Source organism: Haliotis rubra, unplaced genomic scaffold (genome assembly GCF_003918875.1).
Source record: "Haliotis rubra isolate DU_JTF1 unplaced genomic scaffold, ASM391887v1 Scf31, whole genome shotgun sequence".
NCBI lineage: Eukaryota > Metazoa > Mollusca > Gastropoda > Lepetellida > Haliotidae > Haliotis > Haliotis rubra.
Genome location: NW_025766980.1, coordinates 1199879 through 1223282, shown reverse-complemented (window position 1 = coordinate 1223282; position 23404 = coordinate 1199879). Strand labels below are relative to the sequence as shown.

At 39.2% G+C, this 23404-nt stretch overlaps 1 protein-coding gene across 2 annotated transcripts in view; it reads right to left on the bottom strand.

The window, feature by feature from the left end:
• LOC124283077 (glutamate receptor-like) overlaps positions 1-23404 on the bottom strand; it is a 63505-nt gene that overhangs the window by 16805 nt on the left and 23296 nt on the right. For both annotated transcript variants that reach the window (XM_046719098.1, XM_046719099.1), the window contains exons 3-11: positions 20009-20260; positions 16884-17080; positions 16411-16464; positions 14589-14684; positions 13932-14123; positions 13378-13485; positions 12750-12857; positions 10341-10553; positions 6765-7114 (exon numbers count right to left, since the gene is read on the bottom strand). In XM_046719098.1, coding sequence (XP_046575054.1) covers positions 6765-7114; positions 10341-10553; positions 12750-12857; positions 13378-13485; positions 13932-14123; positions 14589-14684; positions 16411-16464; positions 16884-17080; positions 20009-20260 — 1570 coding nt within the window. The remainder of the gene's footprint in view (positions 1-6764; positions 7115-10340; positions 10554-12749; positions 12858-13377; positions 13486-13931; positions 14124-14588; positions 14685-16410; positions 16465-16883; positions 17081-20008; positions 20261-23404) is intronic.

The window sequence follows — 23404 nt, the reverse complement described above, 5'->3', positions numbered from 1 at the left end:
GTGAAAGAAAGCCCGAAGTGATGCATATCTCTCACTGTGGTGAAACCCACGAGGACGGGTATGGTGCTGACCAACTTAGAAACATCATTTGTGAGATTAGGGATTCGAACCAACAATCATGATGCTTGCGTGCCAAAGGGACGCAACTCTGCAAAGGGACTGTGCCAGCAATGCCCCATTGTAGATGTAAAACACATCCGTGAAAGTCCGGGTAAGAATTAGTCTTCAACCCATGCTTGTCGTAAGAGGCGACTAATGGGATCGGGTGGTCAGGCTCACAGACTTGGTTGGCACACGTCATCGATGCTCATGCTGTTGACCACTTGATTGTCCCATCCAGCCTCTGTTATTAACAGACCGTCGTCATATAGCTGAGTGCGGCGTTAAACAACAAACAAAAGATGTAAAGTAACATACTAATACTTTAAGTGTCGATGTTATTTACACACTTGTTCGGATGGGATGTCTCATGGGATGTCAGAATAAAATTATGAATTGGTTCTCAGCTCTTTTTAGCTGGGTAATGTATGTGGTAGTGGTAACACAAATTCATCCTTCACCAACATGACAATTTACTTGGAAGGGAAAAGTGAACGACGTGATTGACACTCGCTTTGAAGAGTACTTCGGTTACATCATGGCGTCTCGGTGATTTGGGAGTGGAGTTCAGAGTTGTTCAGAGTTAGATATTTACCGATTTGATGAACTCCAACACCACGTGTAAGGCTGTCTAAGACCTATGATCGAAATTTGTAGAAATTGGATTAATTCAACAGAATCTAGTCCAGCTATGAACACGTACAAGAGCGTTCGCTCCCTACAGAAGTCTAACCTTACATTTAAAATGTCACTCCCAACAAAACAACCCCACAAAAAGCAAAAAAAAAGCAAAAGCAATAATAAAAACCAAAGAAAACATAGAAAAAAATATAAAAAAACTTAAAACAACCAAAACCATAAAGAAGAACAGCATAAACAACAAAATCCAAACACGACAAAAAATGTGAATAAAAAATAATGTGAAAAATGAAAACATAAAAAAAATACAATAGAGTACAAGCAAAGCAACCAATAACGTACGAAAAAGGGAGCGTGAGATATGACGCCAACTTTCCCTAGATATACACGGGCCTATCACATTCTTTCCATTGGCATCCCCCTGCTGGAAGGGTAATTTATGGACATTGTCATCAAACTGAATGCTTGTAATGAATTGCAAGCTTCATAAGCTTCAATAACATACGTTTGCCAATATTGATTCTTTAAGAAACATTTGCGCCGAAATGAAAATGAAAATTAATGTACATGTATAGATTTTAATTCTCCTGTCTCTGTTCATATCCACTTTAAACATTTCATTCCCTATGGATCATACCACTCCCTCACCATTAATCCAAGCAGTTAAGATGAACATTTTATTCATGCCCTATACACTTTCATTGACAAACACAGTGTTCTGCCGTTAACACTGGTGATTAATAGTGGCATTTTGTGGAGATGTATCACCGTGGTGCTGATTTCATTTAATGCTATGGCAATGCCAGAACGTGAAAATGGTGATATGTTGGGAACTTGTTATAATCACCCCCACGTCTAGGATCCTCGGAGTAAGAAGTGATACGTGCATGAGTAAAATCCAGAATGCTTAAAATTTGCATTTTCTGCAGTCGTATCAGAGGTTTTTACGATGTCAATACCAAAGCCATATATTGCAAATAATACATAGCCAATAATATGCCTCTCTTTGTAGCTTCTTCAATTGTAATGACGCATGCATGCGCATAAAGCACATCAATATAGCCCTCAGTTTCAGTTTGCTGTTAAAGGAACGTGTTGCAGAACTTGGCAACACATGATGATTCCACTACTTGAGGCTGCAAGACTCACCATAATCCCCTGTAACGGACGTGTAATGGCAGGTGGCGTCCCTTGTGTGGACAATGGCTTACGTCAGAACTTGATTTATAAATTAGAATGCACAAAATGAAAAAATAATGAAATTGGAATAAACCCATTCTGTCCCATCCAGCTGCCATTTAAAGTATGGCTGCAGTACATGAGAAGTGTGTAGTTGCCCACACTGACAAGGACTTGAAAAACATAACCAGTATATGTACGAATTAGCAGTTTTATTGTTTGTTCAAACTATCGTCACGTGATGGTAAAACAGCCAGCTTCCTTACATTAACTTGCCTAAAACTGAAGGGATCGGAGCAACAGCCTTATCACGTTCATATGGAGATAAGTGAATGAAACTTCAGTGGCAAGAGCCATCCATATGACGGCATGCCAATTGCAAGAGGGCATACTTTTAAATTAGCTTTCTAATAGTCCTTTTATGTTGCGAATATCATGGCAGATCGAGTCTTTGGTGTCCACGTACACAAGTTTTGGCGTACAATCGAGCATGTTCTTTGGACAATGATTTCTAAAGGCGCCACACGAGTTTTGCTGAATCAAGGTTAAAAGGTTCAAGGCCGGGTTTTTCGAGGCTGCATGGTAGATATGCGGAGGACAGGTCCACTTTTTGAAGCCATGGATGACAAAACCGGTGTCACATACATTTGACTTGTGCCGTATGTTTCCACACTTGGCTTACCTGTGCAAGTATTTGTGACATATATCACCAGTGAGAGGATACGCCCATCGGCTGATTAATGAACACATTGATGAAGTCGGAATCACACAATGGAATTTGCTTTAGGTCAACGTTTCCTTAAGTAATATTTATTGTTAAATTACCAATTGTCGTAATTGTTATCATGATATGACATCACCCGGATCAGAACAAATCAAGGTTATATAGCACCTCATCTCTGTAAGATCGTACTTCAGTGTGGATCGAATGGCGTTGAAGATATGAAAATGTTTTTCGAGTTCATTTGTGATATGGCGTAATACTGCAGACTGCAGTATCAACAACAGACAATAGAACTTCACATTATTGTAGAAAATAAGGTGTATCAAAGCTCTTCTTTAGATACTGAATGCTGCTGAAAATAATGCACACAACTATCCTATAAAATTCAACGGACTATTTAAATTGAAACTTCAAACTGATCATGCACAGATTAACCCTTGGCAGGTATCCGATTGTCATAATGCATCTGCTAAAAGCTTTCGAACAGATAACAGACCACCTCATTACCCTCGGCGAAAGCACTCCAAATGAATAAACGCAATCGTGCGTATGTAATTAACAAATTGCACGTGTAACCTTTAAACAAGATGCCCCCATTACATTACTTCCTGTGTTGTCAATTCACCATTCTGTGGGGCTGGAGGAAATAGGATGTAGTGAGTGACATTTTCAATCTTCATCCCTTTCAAACATGGCCCTGATGAAATGTCCTTGGATAATGCTAACAACAAGTATGACTGTATGTCAACTTAGTGGCGAGGAAACGAAGCTATTTGGTTTCAGTGATAAGGTTCAAGATCTATCACTGCCACTCGTTCCATGTTGGATTCTATAGAATTAAACAGAAAAGCGAGCAGATGGTTTTACATGAAGCAATTGATGATTAAAGATGAGTAGACCTGTACAAGCATTGCGTGAACTTAGTGCATTAGTTGTTAAAGAAAATTACCCTGTCGTGGAAATACAAATTCAGAGTGTCAGGAGATGCCTATTAACAGCTTTTATGAAATATAAAAATCCATGTAACTTAAAATGTTTAATTTGTATCTAAAAGATACCCTTTTTCGACGTAATATTTGTATCTTACAACGATCAACACGTCACACATGTTGGAGACGTATAGGGGACTGTTTTTATCATATGTGCGTTGTGGTTATGATTTTGTTGCATTTATTCACATAAAACAACATTTCATTTACGTTTATAGTATGATTATTAGTGCAGTGTCAGTCTCTTGATTGATTAAAAAACGCTATGTGGTGTGCATTGATATACACAAGCAACGGGGATGCGTGTTACTGCAAAACTATTGACTGGGTTTATTAACGTATGACATCATTGCTTCTTGATGCGCTGTAATTGTTAGTTCAATTTGAAAGCGTCGTGAAGACACAAGAAAATGTGTTTATTCAGTTTACAAAATGTTTACTCAATATCGCGTGAGCGGAAGGTATTTCTTAAGTAATTGTTGATAAATGATCTTAATGTTTCCCGTGCATGTGGTTTGGATCAATATGTGTGCGGTCAATACATAAGTCTATGCGTATTCCAGTTTTCTTCATCTAAAATGTAAAAAGGGTCAAATCAAGTCTCATTAATGTATAAACCCATATTGATATGTACATCAGTATTGATACTATTGATATAGTAACCGTGCCAGGAAAATGATATCAATCACGGATAATGTCACACAGTATTCTTTCAAGTTGTTTTGCAATACATATACAACACACATACATTTTTTCTCAATCGCATACTTTCACAAACAAACAAGGTCTACGTATCCACACAAATATTTGTCCATTTATACAAGCAGCTGTTGTACCCGATATTTAGTTCCTGACGTACGTAACGATATTTAATTCTGTTCCTAAGGTTCAATGTTAAAACTGATGCATTCAAGTATTTCTTTCTCACATTTTCATTAACAGGTGTTGATAATAACTGAATCGGTATTGCGGTTGGGATTGATGATGGCTTTATAATTAATCATGGGTTAGTCATATAAATATTGCTCAACACAGACCTTTTCTTGGTTGTGTTACATCATAATTTGACATATCAACTGTGACGAATTTTACAGCGCCGTAATACTTGCTTTAATCTTAATGTTGTAGGTATGAGTATAATAGGATTCTCATGCTTTTCCAGAATCTATGCTTCTTTTTAATTACGAATTACACAAAAGCGTTGATGACACCTTGGGTAGGAGTAACTTGTTGCAAGGGGACAGGAACGAATGATTCCACCGGAGTTTGTAGTGTTACTCTTGAACCGATGGTGGATGTGTATTAGACACGAGTGCATGTGCATTCTCACATTGAAACGTCTTCTCTGGTTAACCAACACATGTTAACAACGAATAATGGAAAATGAACACTTTCTTAAATCATCTTACATTTGCTGCATTATTCCAAATGCGTGTTTGGACATTCATTTATGCGGAAGGGAACTTTCGAATGAAAGAGGTCATACTCTTTTTGATATATGATATAAACAGTGAAAACTCAAAGCTGTACATCTACTGCCAACATTCGTTTTTATGAACGATCCATATTACACTAACAATTCATATTTGTAAGCATATTTATATATTTATTGGGGTTGAGTGATTTCTATTTGGACTAAGAACTAATTGTCTGGTTTTTAGATTTTACACCATGTTTTCTATTAATGAAATGCCCAGAGCGCCCTGGGGTCGTTTGGTCAGGAACAACAAGCTTAGAATCAATTACTCTTCCGCTTTTTCTTTTTTCTGTTGTATATTGACTGACGTATCGCCCCACAAAGCCCAGCACAGTCTTATTAGATCAACTGGTCACCATTAGGTAAATGAATGTTCTGTCTCACGTATAATTCCCCTCTGAAGACCCATTCGGGAGTAACATTCGATTCCTGTTACAGCGATCAGGTGTTGTCTATTATCATAAAGAACTGCTTTATACGGTTCTTTTTTCGATTGATTTTCGAAAATGAAATGAATTGTGGTAAATGCCGTAAGTCTGAACCAGACATTCCAGTGACTGTTGTCTAAACGCAGAAGGATGAGATGACGAGCACTCAGTGTTTGTGTCAGATCTTGAGAAGCACACAAATGAATCGAGGGCGTGTGAACTTTACCAAACTGCGAGTCCTGGAGGATGACATGATGTAACATTCACAACGTGGTGTACACACTTCAAGAAGCACAGTGCACACTGCTGGACAACATAAAGCAATGGTTACGCGATGGTAATATAGTTTCTCCGGGTGTCTTAGCTGTGTTTTGGGCCTGACCACTTGCGATGTGCCAACTACTGTTTTCAGCCGCGCAATAGTTTGATAACACATATATATTTTCAGCGAAGCCAATTATATTGTAGCATCTACATTTGTCAGGCAGCTTAAGTAGATGTTTACTACCGAAATCAGAAATATATTTTAATTAAGGTAAATTTCATGGATAGCATTTCTGTAGCGAAAGAAGCTGGCAAATTTTGCACAGCAAAACTATTATCAGCTATAGTGAGATACAGTTCACGACCCGTAAACCCCTATTCCAGGGGTCAATGTTGTAAACGACATCAGCGATATATCATCTTGCCGGACACAAATGACGATGTTGCGCTTGCACGTATCGTGACGTCAGTTATCACGTGTCTTCCTCAATAACACATGGCACATGTCATATTATAAAATGGCCAGTACGAGCTTCCGATGTTTTACGATCATTTCCCATGAGAAATACCGTCACAGTTATAACACTAATTTTCATCAAACCGTTTCCGCACGACACTACCTAATGACCCTATGGTTATTTCAAGGAGACAAAGTCACACTGCTTGCTCCTTCTCAGAAACAATAATCTGAAACCAAATTGCAGTTCGCACCATGAAGGTCAAACATGAAACAGCTCATATGTGCTTAGATGTCTTTTAAGTCATCTCAAACTGGAAAGGAATATCACATTATCGGTCTGTCAACGAGACAGTGTGGCACCGCTATCTCCATCTCTGACTAACATACTCCATAACGAAATCGGAGTTTGTACCATGAAGATCAAACATCACTCCGCCCACGCGCATGAAATAAGCCATAATTAAAATCGTCCAAAATGGAAAATGACATCAACGTCAATACTCACTTGGGTAATACATCACATCCTTGCTGCATGAATGCCCCAAGGGAGAACCAAAGACTGTTGCCAATGGTGAAGTCGTTGGTGAGCTTGTGGTCGTCACCGTCGACTTGCCACTCAACCGTGCTGAACCTGCTGACGAGGAAGAGGACCACGCTGACTCCGATGAAGGCAAATGCAGTGCACAACCAGATCTCTTGAGAGAGAGGTTCCATGAATGAGAAGACGTGTGGAGGCTTGTTCTCAGGCTTCTTGATCATGATGCTGATACCCAGGCTCATATACGGCTTGGTAAAGTCCAGAACCTTCTCCCTCTCTGATGTTATTGTTAACGGGGCTATGGCTATGTCCGCTTCCTGAAACAGGGATATCCATAGTACATTAGTTGTGTTGTAGCGGCATTACAAATACACAGATTACTTAACATGACGATAATAAACAATACTGAACATGGGGATAATGAACAATACTAAACATGGGGATAGTGAACACTACTAAACATAGGGATAGTGAACACTACTAAAATAGGGACAATGAACACTACAGAACGTGAGGTTAATGAACACTGCTGACATAGGGATAATGAACACTACAAAACATGGGGATAATGAACACGACTGAACATGGTTGTAATGAACACTATATAAACATAGGGATAATGAACACCACTAAACATGGGGATAATGAACACTACATAACATGGGGATAATGAACACAACTAAACACAGGGATAATGAACACAACTAAACATGGGGATAATGTACACTACATAACATGGGGATAATGAACACGACTGAACATGGTTGTAATGAACACTATATAGACATAGGGATAATGAACACCACTAAACATGGGGATAATGAACACTACATAACATGGGGATAATGAACACAACTAAACACAGGGATAGTGAACACAACTAAACATGGGGATAATGTACACTACATAACATGGGGATAATGGACACTACTGAACATGATGATAATCAACACTACTGACAAACGTCAGGTTATAAAGTTAATTTCAATGATAATACGCCGTCATTGTCGTGTATAGGTTGACGTGTCAGTAGGCCTCCCCTGGAAATAACAAATATGCCGAGTTACGTCCCTTAGTCATGACATGATCCAAAGGTCTGTATACACAATAGAAACCTCCACCCTATGCAAGATTGATAAATGACATACAGCGTACATGTATGCTACAACATTGATTAAACATGCTGGTAATATTGATATGAAAAAGAGTGAGCGAGTAGGGTTTAGCCACCTTCCCCAAATATACAGGGGAAAATAATAATAATTTTCATATATTGTAGGCATGTAAAGAATAAGACGTGGTCCACACCGTGACGAACAAGCCGGGAACTGGGGACAAGAAAAGTCAAGTCGGAGAAGTCACAGAGACAAGAAGTCAGCTGGCATTCACACATTTTAACAACGTGTGGATGAGAACCCGGGTCTTCGACTTGAGGACCCTGCTCCTTTAGCAGAATTATACCCCCACCACTCTCCTTGCACATTAAGGTAACAGATTTACAAGTAACCGTAATTAATGATTAAGTGGCGTTAAACCCAACTCACTCACTTTAAGATAACTGAATACAAAGAACTAACTTTTGAGTCTTAAACTAGTTGATTCACCACAATTTAAAATGACATGCCGTTCTACTTTTAATTCAGAAAATATAACATTCTCATATTGTAATTGGGATCTGAGTTGAAGTATTTATAGGAATGTTCTAAATCAGCAACATCCGCATATATCCTGAAATGTAAAACACAGTCTTAATTCAGTTTGTGTCCTGCGTCTACGTTTAGAATTACTCGTTATCTACAGACACGGGGACATTACATATAGACGTTTGCCCTGGTAAATGCTCCCGATTGTGATAAATTGTTTTCATAGGCTGGACCCTTGAAAACATGACGAAAATATTTAAATGAAAGGCTGGGTGAAAATAGAGAACAAGTATACTGCAAGTCATCTCATAAATATTCATGCGCCCTTCAGTCATTGGCATTTTGTACGCATCAGCTTCGCTCCCAATTCTTCATTTTTCAACAAAGCCGGTTACAACAAGGTTTTATCCTGGGGCAAATTGGGTTATGTTCATGCTGGTCGTAGAACACAACATGCAATACGTTTAATGTCTTTCTCCTTATCTTACTGTTGTGTTTGTATTAACAAAGCTCGCTTAAAGTAAGAAAGATGAATAAAGTATAGTTACTGTTAAAATGATGTTCAAAGACGCCGTAATGCTTTCAATTCTACCTTACTTTTGTGTGGACAAATGTTATAATGACTGATTTCCTGTTATTGACATTTTGCTAGTTTTGGTCATATAGCATTAATGTACAAACGAAATGTGCAGTGTCAACAGAACACACATATATACAGTACAACCAGAAATTATTGAGAATTTTATTTTGTCAAGTCGCCATGGGCAGCAATGCGCTTCAATGCGGCGGGGCATACTACTGATCAAAGAAGTTAGAAAGTCGTGGTCCATGCTGTCCCAATATCGGACCACCTCTTCTTTCATTTTCAGGTCAGGGCTATAGCTTGGCCAATCTAATAATGCCATATTTTGGAATTCCTCGACTTTTCTGCCAACCCATTGCATGCAGCTCAGTTCTAATTATCTCCTTACAGACAGCCACAGTTCCTCTATCAATCATATCCAGCCTTAAGTTTTCTAAACTCCTTCGTTTGTTTTTTAGAAACAAAAATACCAAGCCGCCTCCTGTCACCAACAGTCAATTTTATGGTCCTAACTGCGCCTCCCTGGTGCTCAATGCCATATCCATTTGCAATATTTTTCAAAACACGATAAACAGTGGACAAAGGGATGCCTGTTCTACTTGAAATGACTTTAGCAGATATGATGTCCTTGTTATAATATTCTAACATCAACTTCCTCTTCTGTAAATCATCCATACTGAGGATCACTGAAAATGTCGTCTGCTAGCAAGTAAACAAAGCGGGATAACTCTTCACAAACTAATGAAAAAGGATTAACGGAGTTGTCTCTCTTTTATGAAACCATGCGCTTGATAGCTGGTCAAGGTTGTTTATACTAGAAATCCAATTAAACATATTCCTAAAATTCTCAATAATTTCTGATCATACTATATGAATAAAATGTCATTGAACTAGAGAATGTAAACACAAGAAACACAAATACACACATAGAAATTACGCAATTTACATACATATATACAAAATAGTGGACTGGATTAATATTTTCAAGTATGAAATTATTAACCAATATCTACAGTTAGTAGATATAAAAAGGAATAATAATCTTTTAGAGTTTTCCAGAATAGTTGGAACGAGGAGATGCTGAAAAAGGCTGCATGATCTTCATGAGTACATATTGAAGTATCCGACTGGGCCCAGGATGAGACACACAGTCGTCCAAACATGTATACCAAATAATGCAGACACAGAGAAAGTCACGGTTCCATTTAAACCGCAACAGAATAATTCAGATGCCCCTCTGATGGAATCAACACCACGGGAGAACGCCCGACTGAGAAACCCAACACTGATCTCTGTCTACCAGAGAGTCCTACATACGTGTCGTATCAACTCTCCGATGATGCCATTCCATATACCGGAATCGTTCTTGGAGCCGTAATTCCCATCTTTCACAAGTCTGAGGAAGTAGTCGTAGCCAAGGTTACGGGCTACCATCTCTGCCAGGTCCACACAAAAGCCTTCAAACCTTTCAATGGTGATCATGGGGATTCCTTGTTCTGGGCCACGCTTGAACATCAAATACGGTGGATCCTGTAAGAACAATTGGTCTTGTTTTAGGGACATATGTTCATATTTGTAATTCAGGCTGAGCCTGTCATGATTCATCCGGAGTTAGGTCTAGTTCAACTAGTACTACTACGTCAACGCCACAGAATAACCAGTCTCGACTTGTCGAATTGATTCTAGTGGTCGTATATGTAATTAACACTAAGGTGGGGAAAATTATAGAACAGTAAAAATCAGAGAATTGTTATTTGTGATGTAACCGTAATACATTTTGAGTGAGTGAGTGGATGTGCTGGGTTCAGTGTCGCGTTGAACAGTGTTTCAGTTTCATCGGAATTCCTCATGATAATGTAGGTGGAATTCCTGTAGCTATGTATGTTTTAGACATATTCCACATGAAACCCGCAATCGTGTATGGTGCTGGCATAGAATGCTCCTTCCCACACGCTGGTTTCTTGTGTAACGTTATACCAGGTAGAGTAAATTTTGAACGACAAGTATTTAGTTTTCTGACGTGTGACATTATGTCGAAATCCGCTTCCGGTGATGGCTAACAACGAACCAACTATAACAGGTTTCTGGCAAAGCTAAGGGACACAACTCCGAACAGCACCAATGCCCTCCAAAGAACAGACACTCTGTGACCACCCAACTGCAACATTCAGCTGCAAAGGAAATGGATCAGACCACATATGGATTCCTACTTAAAAGCTATGTAAAATGAACAGCAGAATAAATATATTCCAAGACGATATCCCAAGTACCGCTTTACATTAGTTCATAATCTAAATTGGGAAAATGCGTTGAGACAGCTTGATTTCAATTTTACAAGCAATTCCTTAACGAATGTTCATTTGACTATGTTAACGTCAAATGACACGTACTCATTCATAGACTAGGAGTATATCCAAATGAACTCTCACATGCTATTTGTGTGGCTGTCCAGTGGTGTATTTGTACAGTGACGAATTTCGATCATTACAGCAATCAAGTAGGGAATACATTACTCAAAATTGTAATAAACGTCTATCATCAAATTCCAATTGAATTCCGCTTAGGATGTTTTTGTCCGAATGTAATCAACGACTCATTTGAAGTCCATTTATATATAAAGGAAGAACTGAGATATCGAGTGTCACAGAGTTAAATAAAAATGCAACTGCTGTTTTTCAAGCCAACTCCAATTTTCATTTTCGACTTATAAAAACAGGTGATGAATCAGGATAATGGCTTCCCATCAAAAACGTTAATAGCCCGTGGCCGGACTCAATACTTCAGATTGACCGTACTTTATTGCAATTGAGAGTAGCCAAACAGATTTTTAGAACAAATAAAGAGTTTAGTATTGATTAGAAATAGAAATACTTGCACTGAAAATATCCGATTCAATGGTCTCTGAATCAACGTCATGTTTCCATAACCAGAGTCAAATTTCGGCCAAGGGAATTCACATCGACATTTGTATTTGCAGGATACTTCCACAACTCATTTGATATCTTGTTCAATATTCCTGAGTTGTTTTTTGCCAGACTGATTGACATGTTTTCGAAATTTAGAGATATTCGTAATTTGAAGTAGTTGTGCCCTTTATAAAAATATAAGTGAATTGGAGTTAGTGTAGCTTTGAACAGCTTTTCATTTATATCGGCTTGATGAACAAAATGAATTAATGGTGCAGGTTTAGGACGTCTACAACAAACCTAGAAACGTTATTCCAGCGATCCGACGTTAATAGGTTCCTGGCACGCATAAGGGACACAACCCTACACATCGAAAGCCGACTCCTCACATGAATGGGCCATATATATCTGGCTAGCAATGACAATAACAACAAAACATGCGGGCCTGGCGTGTGAGAACAGGTTGCCAGCTACCGCTACGTAAAGAATGGATTGGGGGTTTGGGGTTGGGTGGTTAGGCTGGCTGACTGGGGATATCACAAGTCACGGGACCTCAAACGGCGTGTGACGTTGCTGGAAATATCAACTTCTGGTTTGTCTGGCAAGACCCTATTAGTACATTACAAAATGTTGCCAACAAAGCAAGAGACAAATCAACCAGCCAACCAACCAACCAACCAACCAACCAACAAACAAACAAACAAACAAACAAACAAACAAACAAACAAACCAGGCAGTTAGCCAACCAGCCAACTATATAAAGGTTCCCTGGATCAATATCATGTATCGTCTGCACACACCAGTACACGCTGCAACTTACTTTGATCGTGACGACAACTTGTGTGATGTTGTCAATAGACTTGTTCGCCTTGTCAATCATAAGAGTGGGGGTCTGAGCGTGGAATCCGCTCTCATTCCACATTCCTGCCTGAAGCAGACAAATATTAGATAGCCAACTCAGTCGGTCTTGCTATTTCTACATCTTCATAAATACAAAGGGTTTGCAAGATTTGACAAAGAGAATCAGAATGAAAAAAGTACAACTGCGATTGTTTTCGCGCACAGGGCCATCTCTTATTCAACTCGTTTTGCATTATATATTTACAAATAACGTTAAAACACTCCTTGGAGAGTACAAAACATCCGAGATTCTTACATCTTGCTGTAAAGGGACATGTTGGAGATATCTGATAACACAGTTGTTATTAAATTAACATTGTAAATTGAAGCTATAAGGCGCCCCATGCAAGGCCCCATTTGAGTAGGCCGGAGCAGACCCCCATATTATTCAAGCTCAAATTTCAACAACAGTACAGTTTGAAAAAGCCATCCATTGATGAGGGATTTGTGCATTCAGAACAAACCAGGAAAAAGGAAAAAATATATATCTCGGATATCAGTGTTAATTTCCCAGTTCATATTGGACTAAGGGCCTGCTTCTAACATACGTTAGCTTTCCCTCTGTACATTGACACCTCCAGCACCTGGATCTGATACCCCTTTCTTTGACCATTCGATCCAAACGCAACATTGCCGCTGTTGCCACGGAAACGTTGCTGAAAAATAAAATATGCTCTTGCAGTCTGGGGCGAATGGGGGACATTTTGTATTCGCCTGATAATTGTATATTTAATTTGGCCAGTTAAAGCAAGATTTCAGCTAAGCTGGAGCAAAGTATGTGATCCCCTGCATGTCATGTACAAAAACAATTACCCCCTTTTCCATTTTTAAGCATTACATTTACAAAATTGCTGAAACCCCATTGCTGACAGATAATGGTTCCAGACCGCAAAGATTTGTCTGTTACACATTTCGATGTGAACTATTCACTTGCCTGTGCATGGGTTTGTGACATTATGGATATTCCTCCAAAACTGGTATCTTGTTTGATAAAATACCCAGTATATATACATCCCATTAATCACCTATTGACGCGTATTGAATTATGTACGGTAGTTCTTAAGGCGTTTGACAATGCTAAGCTACCCGAGCGGTGACTTACCTCATACAGCTGTGTCGTAAGCTTTTCGCCATACGACCATATATGTCTTTGCATACAGTCGACGTGTTTTTCATCCCCCTTTCTCATATTCATGTTTCCGAAAGTGTTCATTATTCCATTTTGCGGCTTCAGTAAATCTTTCAACGACAACGTCAGCAGCGTCACGGCGTCTATAGCATACGCTTCCCGGGCCTGAGGAAAACACAAAAATGACACTGACACTCAGTTGATCTGGAGGGTCCTCGTCCAACGTGAAACTGTCCAGATATTCAATATGTCTGGATCTACTATTTATTCTCAATATCATATGTGTACACGGGACACGAAAATGTGTACGTCTCACGAAACGTTGAACTTCATTGTTCATTATTGTATAATATTAGTAATAATTGATCTCAATATATCACTAAATAATTGAATAGCGAAGATAAACATATCTGTGTTACTATAACCGTAACGTGTACATGTAACCAACAGTTCGATACACAGACATTGCTTTCACAACGCTCAGTGGAAAAAAAGTTAAAAGCAGTAAGTAATATTTAAGTTGATACTCATGACACATTCCATGATTCACTGTTTCTGAATATCGCACAAAAGTCGGATACTACAAAGAAAAGACCTTAAATATCGATACAATACCGCATATATACCTACCGGCGTATGCCTGATTTCAATATCTCTGTTGAGCTCAAATCCGGTTATATTTACTCCACCAATCTTGAACATCGTCAGATTTAGTTCCTTTAATTCCTAAAATATATACACATACTGATTATGCTTCGATGTTTTCGCTTTCTGTAATGATTTAAACTAAATACACTTTATCAGGCAAATCTTATGTTAATATTATTCATGATAATTCGCATATCTGCACAATATAGATAGAGCTACAGGATACGTATGTGTACAGTACATATGTAAATATAAATACAGTAAGTGAGTGAGTTTAGTTTTACGCCACACACAGCTATATTCCAGCTATATGGCGGCGGTCTGTAAGTAATCGAGTCTGGACCAAACAATCCAGTGATCAACAGCATGAGCATCGATCTGCACAATTGGGAACCGAGGACATGTGTCAGCCAAGTCAGCGAGCCTGATCACCCGATCCCGTTAGTCGCCTCTTTGACAAGCATGGGTTACTGAAGGCCAATTCTAACCCGGTCCTTCACGAGTCAAATATAATACAAACGAGGTGGATGATTGTATGCTTTATCGGAGAACGGTTTTGTACAAACGTGTAATCATTATGTCGAACTCAATCTTACACGACTTAGTTGAAGTAGTTGTGGTGTCTTGGATTTCAAAGGATAAGTGCCATACATACCGTTCTTAATATACATCCTATGTACATCCTGACACAGAAGAGCGGAATATCACCTACTCGCAAACTCTGTTGAAATGGAGTGTAAAGTTTCCAACAATTTGTGCAGTACACTGAGCTGATCTGGAGCTGACACTTTTTAGCTCTGATGTTTAGCTCTGGTTCAGATTATCAACACACGTACACTTAACTTTTCAAGCTTCTTGTGAGACAAGCCTTGTGAGTGCAATTGGCGTGAAGGACGTGTATTAGGTACGTAAGGATCAATGTGCGGTTGACACCAAGTTCATTTGGAGTGGGTGATTGCTATTAGCATTAATGCAATGTGTTCCATCTCGGCGTCATGTAATCCGGGAAAGGGACAAGTTCACAAGGGTGAAGGCACGATTCCAGCTATCGACCACCAATAGGCCATGTTGCGAGGAGGAAACACCAGCACATGTATCAGTTGTATACCTCTACTGCCCAGCACAAGTTCCAATAGCTGAGTAGTGTATTGGAAGTACAACGAAGTCATTCATGTTTACAAGGGAATGAAAAGTTTGAATTCGTTGCATTTTGTTCGAGATATATCTATCTAGGTGTCACAAAAAAGAGTTTCAGTGTAGTTCGGAATCGTAATTCAAAAGTTTGAATAAGCTTGTGAGGAAACATATTAAGGAATTGACATAAAGTGTAATAGACGTTTAAGAAGAGGGTGCGTAATTCAACCTGGATGATGTATTTATATAAGTGTATAGCGCAGAAGACAAAGCCAGCAAAGGTCACACGTGTTTACCTCTTATGTCATACTGAAACCAGTGTGTGGATGTTGACAAACCAATCAACAAAATCGGGACGCTTCATGCCAAGATATTAAGGACGTAACCATACAGAACGAACTGCCTCGTGACTAGATAGCGGTATACTGTGGACGGAGTGTTTAGCAACGTCTACCATTTCGACTGTGTTCTTGGCAGCACTATGTTCTTGGCAGCACTATGTTCTTGGCAGCACTACGATCTTCAAGCTGATGTTTTTCATTTTTGACCATTCGTGATCCACAAAAACGGATGTATTGTATATACAGAATTGGTTAAGAGTGACAATAGGATGTTTCAGCGGTTGCTGTTTAGAGGATGTATAATTTGAAACAATTATAAGAAAACTTACTAAATGAGGAACTATAAAATGAAACATCATTTTCAAAATGTCCTGTGTGTCCATCTGCAAAAAGAATATTCAAACAATGAGTAAGGGTTGTCTAACAGTAGGCTTTATGTTACGTCATATCACTATATCACGACGGTGTAAAACATACAATCAAGTCAAGGCTTGGCAGACTAGTAGATACTCATGGGCAATGATCCATTGTTTGAGGGCATGGTGACAATAAGCCCAATCACGGAACCAGTCCATGAGTTCCACAGTTCTGTCGGCTCTTACACCAAGCGTTGTGCAGTGGACAATGTTCTGACCTGGATTCCAAACAGGTGACAACAGATACCAGAAAAAGAATGACCTTGATCGTATAATGGACGGTTACAGTGAAAATGCATTTAGATACCTGTAAAAACCTGCTGCTTCAAAAAAATTGACGATGGGTTGAACAAACTTAATCTCATGTTATGGAATAGCATACTCACAATCCTATTAATTATTCGAGTTGATTTGAAAGGTAAAAGGTCGAGGACAACTCTGATGGTCCGGCCGATGTTTATACGGTGCATGTCGGCAAGAAGTTTGTAGCAATCGTCCACACTTTTCACGTGACGGACGTCAATGTTGACGACGTGTTTAGCCATGTGCCCAAATTCGTGTAATTGCTCTATGTGAGCTAAAGCTGAAATCAAAGGTCATATCAATGTATTACTTTGTCAATATGGCAGATCATAGTTTTCAATAGTTAAATTAAAATAATCCATTTAAGACAGTTGTAACAACATAATGGGGGATAAGTATTTTGGTCAGATGTAGATAATTGTTACAGTATTATCGAATGGTGAGACATTTTAAGAAACATGTCTTTAATAAATACTGGCATTTGTTCATTTGCCTGGGATGGGATGGTTTATCTGAGTGCGGAACACCATGCACAATACAATTACATAGTCGTCAAAGTTACGAAGGGATGGTTGTAAGGTACAAGCGACACTGATTAAAAACGCAGTTAATGTACCGAAGTAAACAGTTGTTTGATCAAATCCAACAGATAACCCAACCATAAAATACCATATTGCAGTCTGATTAAAGGACGGAATCAACCACAGTAGGAAATACCATAGTGTATACGCTATCGTAAATCCTTATCAAAGCAGTAAAATACGATATGGACCAAAGAAAACCAGAAACTCGGCAGTCATATATGGCATTTACATGTTAGTTACTCATACGTATGCAAATCCTTTCCAGGGGGACATATTAAATATATAGTTAAACCCAGTGGACCAATGCTTTTAGACTTTATCGCTACTTTATTCCTCAGCCACCAACTTTACATTCAAGCATAGTCACAACCCCCATGAGACTCTGGCACCAAACAAATGTGGTAAGGATGGCAAGCCATTTTTATCACGTCCCGTTTTGCGTGATAAGAAGTCCCCCCTCACCCCACTCCTACAACACACCAGATAGACACAAGCAAAAGAGCCTTTTAAACACCGCAATTTTAGATTGCCGTTTACAAAAGCTGACAAACTCACTGCGAGGTTTGCAAAGTTGGACAAATTTTCTCAGATCTACTTTTTGCGAGTAGTTCATGTACGTAAACAAAAGCGTAGGGTACGCTTTGAGAATGAATAATGGGCCGTTAAGATCACAGACACGTGTCTATAGCTCGGAACCTTGGTAATAGTATGGAAGGTTTTGTCACTTACTTGGGTATGAGACCAGTAAACACCAAACACTCTTCCCTGTCAAAAAGCAATTATTCGTCTAGCCGTTTAAATCAAAGATTCCCTCTTAGCCAATTAAGGATAACTGCCTTTTTCATAATACCACAATATGAAGTGTAATGTTCTATCGATCTTCATTCAGTTTTGGGTTTATCATTCCAAATTTCCATTTAAGCTTTTTGGACGAAGAGATTATATCCGAACCAGAATTCATTACGGTTCATGCTCAATAGTAAGTCCACCGTAATTTCGTCATCTCGATGGAAATGACTGGAAGTCACTTGAGAAAAGTCGCTAGCACCGAATAAATTGCACTTAACACGCCAAATACTCTTTGAGCCATGTAGTGGTGGGCTGGATGCTTGTTACCCATGGGAGATCAGCGTTATTTGTGTGGGAAGCCTGGGACCATGGACAGAATACACTATCGGAGATGAATCAATGACATATATTCTGTATAGATGTACCACAGTCAATAATGTCGGCATAACGTGAACTTACAGAATAACATATTTGCACGGCAGCATTGACAGAAGTGATCAGGTCTTGAAATACAGCCTCTTGGGACATGAAACTTGGAAGTGGGATTTATAAGATATTTCTGAAGTATCTTTTCCAAACCAAGATATATATATCTTGCTCTGACTAAACGTCAGTAAATATAGTACGTCAGTACAAAGGCATACCCACTCTCGACTATTCTCAGAATTCTGGTGTAAATGACAAAATAACCGTGATAAAATATAATAGGACCACTCTATATCAGTGATATCACCAGAAGGTTAAGCATGTTGTTCTATTAAGACCCGCTGTGCACATAATGTGTCAACAAATATAAGTATTTACAGCCCGAGGCTGCACACCAGTGTTCCTACCATGCAACGCCAGCCTGTAACCAACCAGACAATCAAGTGATCGATGAACCAGAAAATCCAGCTGTTCATTTGGACTTACGAGTACTGTGTAGTTCGGGATTCTACAGCGTACGTGGCGGTCTGTAAATAATCGCGTCTGGACCCGACAATCCAGTGATCAACATCATGAGCATCGATCTGCGCAATGTGTCAACCAAGTCAGCAAGCCTGAGCACCCGATCCCGTCAGTCGCCTCTTACGCATAGGCTGATGAAGTCCAATTCTAGCCCGGTGGTTCTTTACGGGTTGTGCGGTTATCGAGTAATGCTAGCAGTTTGTCTAATCTAGACTGGATTCATCTCCCATTGGGTACTCACTGCGGGTCCCGATTGCATTGACGTCGGGTTTGTGTCTACCCAATTTAATTGCTGATCAGAGCTGGAGGCATGAAATCACTGAAGAGTGGACTCGACATACGTGTGTTGCTAATATTTTACGACTGAGCCCACTTGTCTTGTAAGTTAATCGAGATCTTGTGTGCGTGAAGGTAATGTATTTTGTTTAACTCCGTCATTGTAAAAACATACTCCCTTCACAGTGAAATATGGAAATCAGAGTCTATGCTATGGTAACATGTAGTTTCCATTCACCATCGATTATGACATGGTAAAAAAGCAACGTAACATCGGGTGGTCAGGCTCGCTGACATGCTTAACACACGTCATCGTATAGAAATTGCGTAGATAGATGCTCATGATGTTGATCACTAGATTGTCGGGGCCAGACTTGATTATTTACATATTGCTGGAATATGACTGAGTGTGTCGTTTCAGAACTATATATTCCTAACACGTAAAATTCATTCATACAAATTATATCCCGTGTGTCAACTTGCCATTAATGTAATTGATATGGTTGACATGGAGATGTGTTCTTCACTATTTGTACATTTACAGAAATGATTTGAACTATTTTAAGAAGCACTTCAATGTCGCTATATAGCCAAAACATCCTCAGCATCACCTTCGTCAACTTCATAAATATAGATGACTTCTTCCCAGTCGTAGGTTTTGATGACGTCGACCATGGCACGTATGGCAGTTGGTTGTATATATATTTGATATTTGGAGTGATGCTTGGATTTGACATCTGCTGGGTTATTGAGCACGATGAACGGTGCACGGAGATTGGCAGCGTAATCTTGTATAGTGTGATGAACTGCTCGACTTGAAACTCCCAACAGCGCCACAGCTCCGTCGCCTAGCACACTACACACTGAAACAGAAGGCACAAATACAATAGGGATGTCGAAACGACCGTGTTACCTCACTCTAATATCAGGATGTATTGATATAAATACGTGGCAAGTCATTTTATTTGCATGTGATTGGCTAAGAGATCTATTTATTTATGTGAGTGTTTCTATAAACACAAACAGCTTAGTCCATGACCACTAGTTGGATACTTGTTCTGTTTCAGTATTTTTCAAAGATGTCACTGGTATGGTTTCGTTAATAAATCGCGGATTCTGAAGTTATTAGTTATTATGATTGCCTTCGATTCCTCGTAGCAGATTTCCGTGACGTGTGCACAGATGTACCTGTAAGATGTTTCCGGCAAACATACATGTTATGTCCCCAGCAACCTGTGCGTGGCTTAAGTGGACACAAGAAGGTTGATTACGTGTCATCGTATCCAGATAACGCCCTTGGATGCTCATTTTGTTAACCACTGGTTTGTCTGGCCTAGATTTGTTATATCGTCGTTATTACGTCCTCAATATTCCTGAGGCTGGTATTTAACACCAAGCAAGATATTATCATGACAGGAGTACTGTGCATATGCAACATATTTCGCTTAAACTTACATATGACAATCAACATCAATAATCAAAATATAATCTGTTTTGTGTACGTGAGTTTGGTTAAACGCTGCTTTGAACAAATATTTTTGGCGGGTATCGGGAGGAAAGTTGTGCAGATCTGGGCCCCGTTCCACAAAGCGATCGTAGCGCTACGACAGTGGTAATTCTACATGTATGTTAAAGTCTGTGAGTTACGATCATCTTAGCTACGACAGTGGTAATTCTACATGTATGTTAAAGTCTGTGAGTTACGATCATCTTAGCTACGATAGCTACTGTTATCTCCGACGAGTTCAAACCCAAGATCAAAGATCTGTGTCCAGAATAAGGGACGGAACCTTGCACACCAATGTTGAATCTGGATAGTTTACGTTTCCGTACATGGTCATGTAGATATTGCGGTTGCATAAACTAGTGGTAAGTGAATGAGTTAACGTCAGTTTGGAAAATATTGCAGTTATAAAAAGACCTATCAGATATAGAGGTACAACAGAGCAGCTTACTAACTCGCTCACTCGCCAACAACCTCCCTATCATTCTGCTTGTCTGTTTTGGATGCAGCTGGACAAGCAAGTGTCAAACCACAGACTGATTTATGAATTGATAAGGTAGACAAGTAGGCTTCTAGCTTAAAACGGTAATATGTTTTCTGTCTTAGTAGAATTCGGTTATGCTGAGCCACCTTGTCTGAGAGGCATTGAGTAGCATATGTAACGCGACAATATGACGTATGCAGTGTCGTCCTGTATATCAATAAATCCCTGTACAAGATGAATGTTTCTGTAATATGTAGGTAGGCATATATACAGAAATTCCTTTGGCCTGTGAAGTGTATTCAAGGTTTCATTCATTGAACAGGGTTTCCTGTTTCGATACATAACCTCAACTGATCTAGTCAAATACGTGTATCTTTAAAATAGATTTTGTTCACTGGTGATATATGGTATTTAACACCGAGGTTCAGATTCATACTAGGGAGGGCTATATGGTAGCCTCGTGGTTAAACTGTGCACTGGAAGTTCGATTCTCCACATGGATACACATATATTTACCCTCTAATACATACTATGTAGCAGTGTTATACAGTGTCTAGCACAATGATTGTTGTGACTCGGAGCCGACGGGTTCTCTTTTTTATTTAGTTACTATCTAGTGGCGGGTGGGTAACAACAATATATTGCACGACTTTATTTATTTTATCAAATGTTTTCAGTTTTTATTCAATTATCATATCATGTTTCATAATACATCAAACATATGATATCTACACTTGATTTGATAATACTCTAACAGGCAAAATGAAGTCCACTCTCGTGTTTGATGTTGGCTAGAAAATAACGAAATGGTTATCTGTTGGTGATCTGGTTAAGGTGTCATAGGTGTCGTCTGGACGCTGCTGAGTCCCTGAATACATATACTTTTGTTAGTAAAAAATAAACCCATTTAAAATTGAAAAGGAGCCCCCGTGGGTTGGGAGATTCAGAAGCTGGGGAAATCTAGACTTGCTTCATTTAGGGCTTTAGCATTGCAGGGAGGGCCAGGCAGAAGGGAACATAACGTGGTTCAAGGACTGTAAGGCAGACTACATGTAAGTTGGCAGTGTTTCGAGTGTAATGTTTGGGTTAAATCCAGTTTGTAATGTTATTTATAATGATGAAACCGTATTCCATTGAACTATATACAAGCCTCCTACAACTAAAGGGACTTTTAACTGGGCTGTCTAATGAATGATAGCACGAGTCATTACACCGACATTATCAGCCACATAGCACAGATGCCGGGTTTTGGGGACAGTATGACTATTCTGTCCCGAAATTTAAACTTGGGTATTCCACATGGCACATTATTCCAAACTAACTGAATATATTTAAGAAATATGTAGTACATTTTACAAACTAATTAACAATCTACCATGCGACTGAAATGCCCTCGCACAGATAGTCATCCGATGATTTTGGTTGCGTCCAAGTAAGCTTTGCTTGTACTTAAAAGCAACGATATGAATCGAGTGGTGAGACTGTGTGCCAAGTTGTCGTACCCTATCGGCATGGACAATCTCAATCACTGGATTGTCTGGTTCAGGATTGTCAGGTGTCTGTAATATAGGATGAATATAGCTACTGCTGTGAACAATAAACAACAGATAACAGGTGTTTGATTTCACAGTGAAGTCGGAAAGGTTGCCCAGAATGTGTATAATATACTAAGTATATTAATTTAGTATATAACACTAAGTAAGAAGATGTATCAATAACCTGTAAGCATCTTATCAAATACATCTCGCATGTCCATCAAATACATTTCTTCAGATATTCCCAAAATGGCATCCCTTTGCTTGGGAGCAGAAAGGTGACCTCTTTTTCAAGCAGCAATAGAAATGAAGCTCATTTAAAAGTCTAATTAAGTGTCGAGGGAATGGCTCGCAACTTCTCAGTCTAACGGAATGTCCATAGAACGACTGTAGTTTCACTGTCGTCTTTAATTTGAGACTGCTCTTCTTCAATTCCGAATCGTGACTTACCATACCCCACACGGCTCTAATTTAAACCGACTGC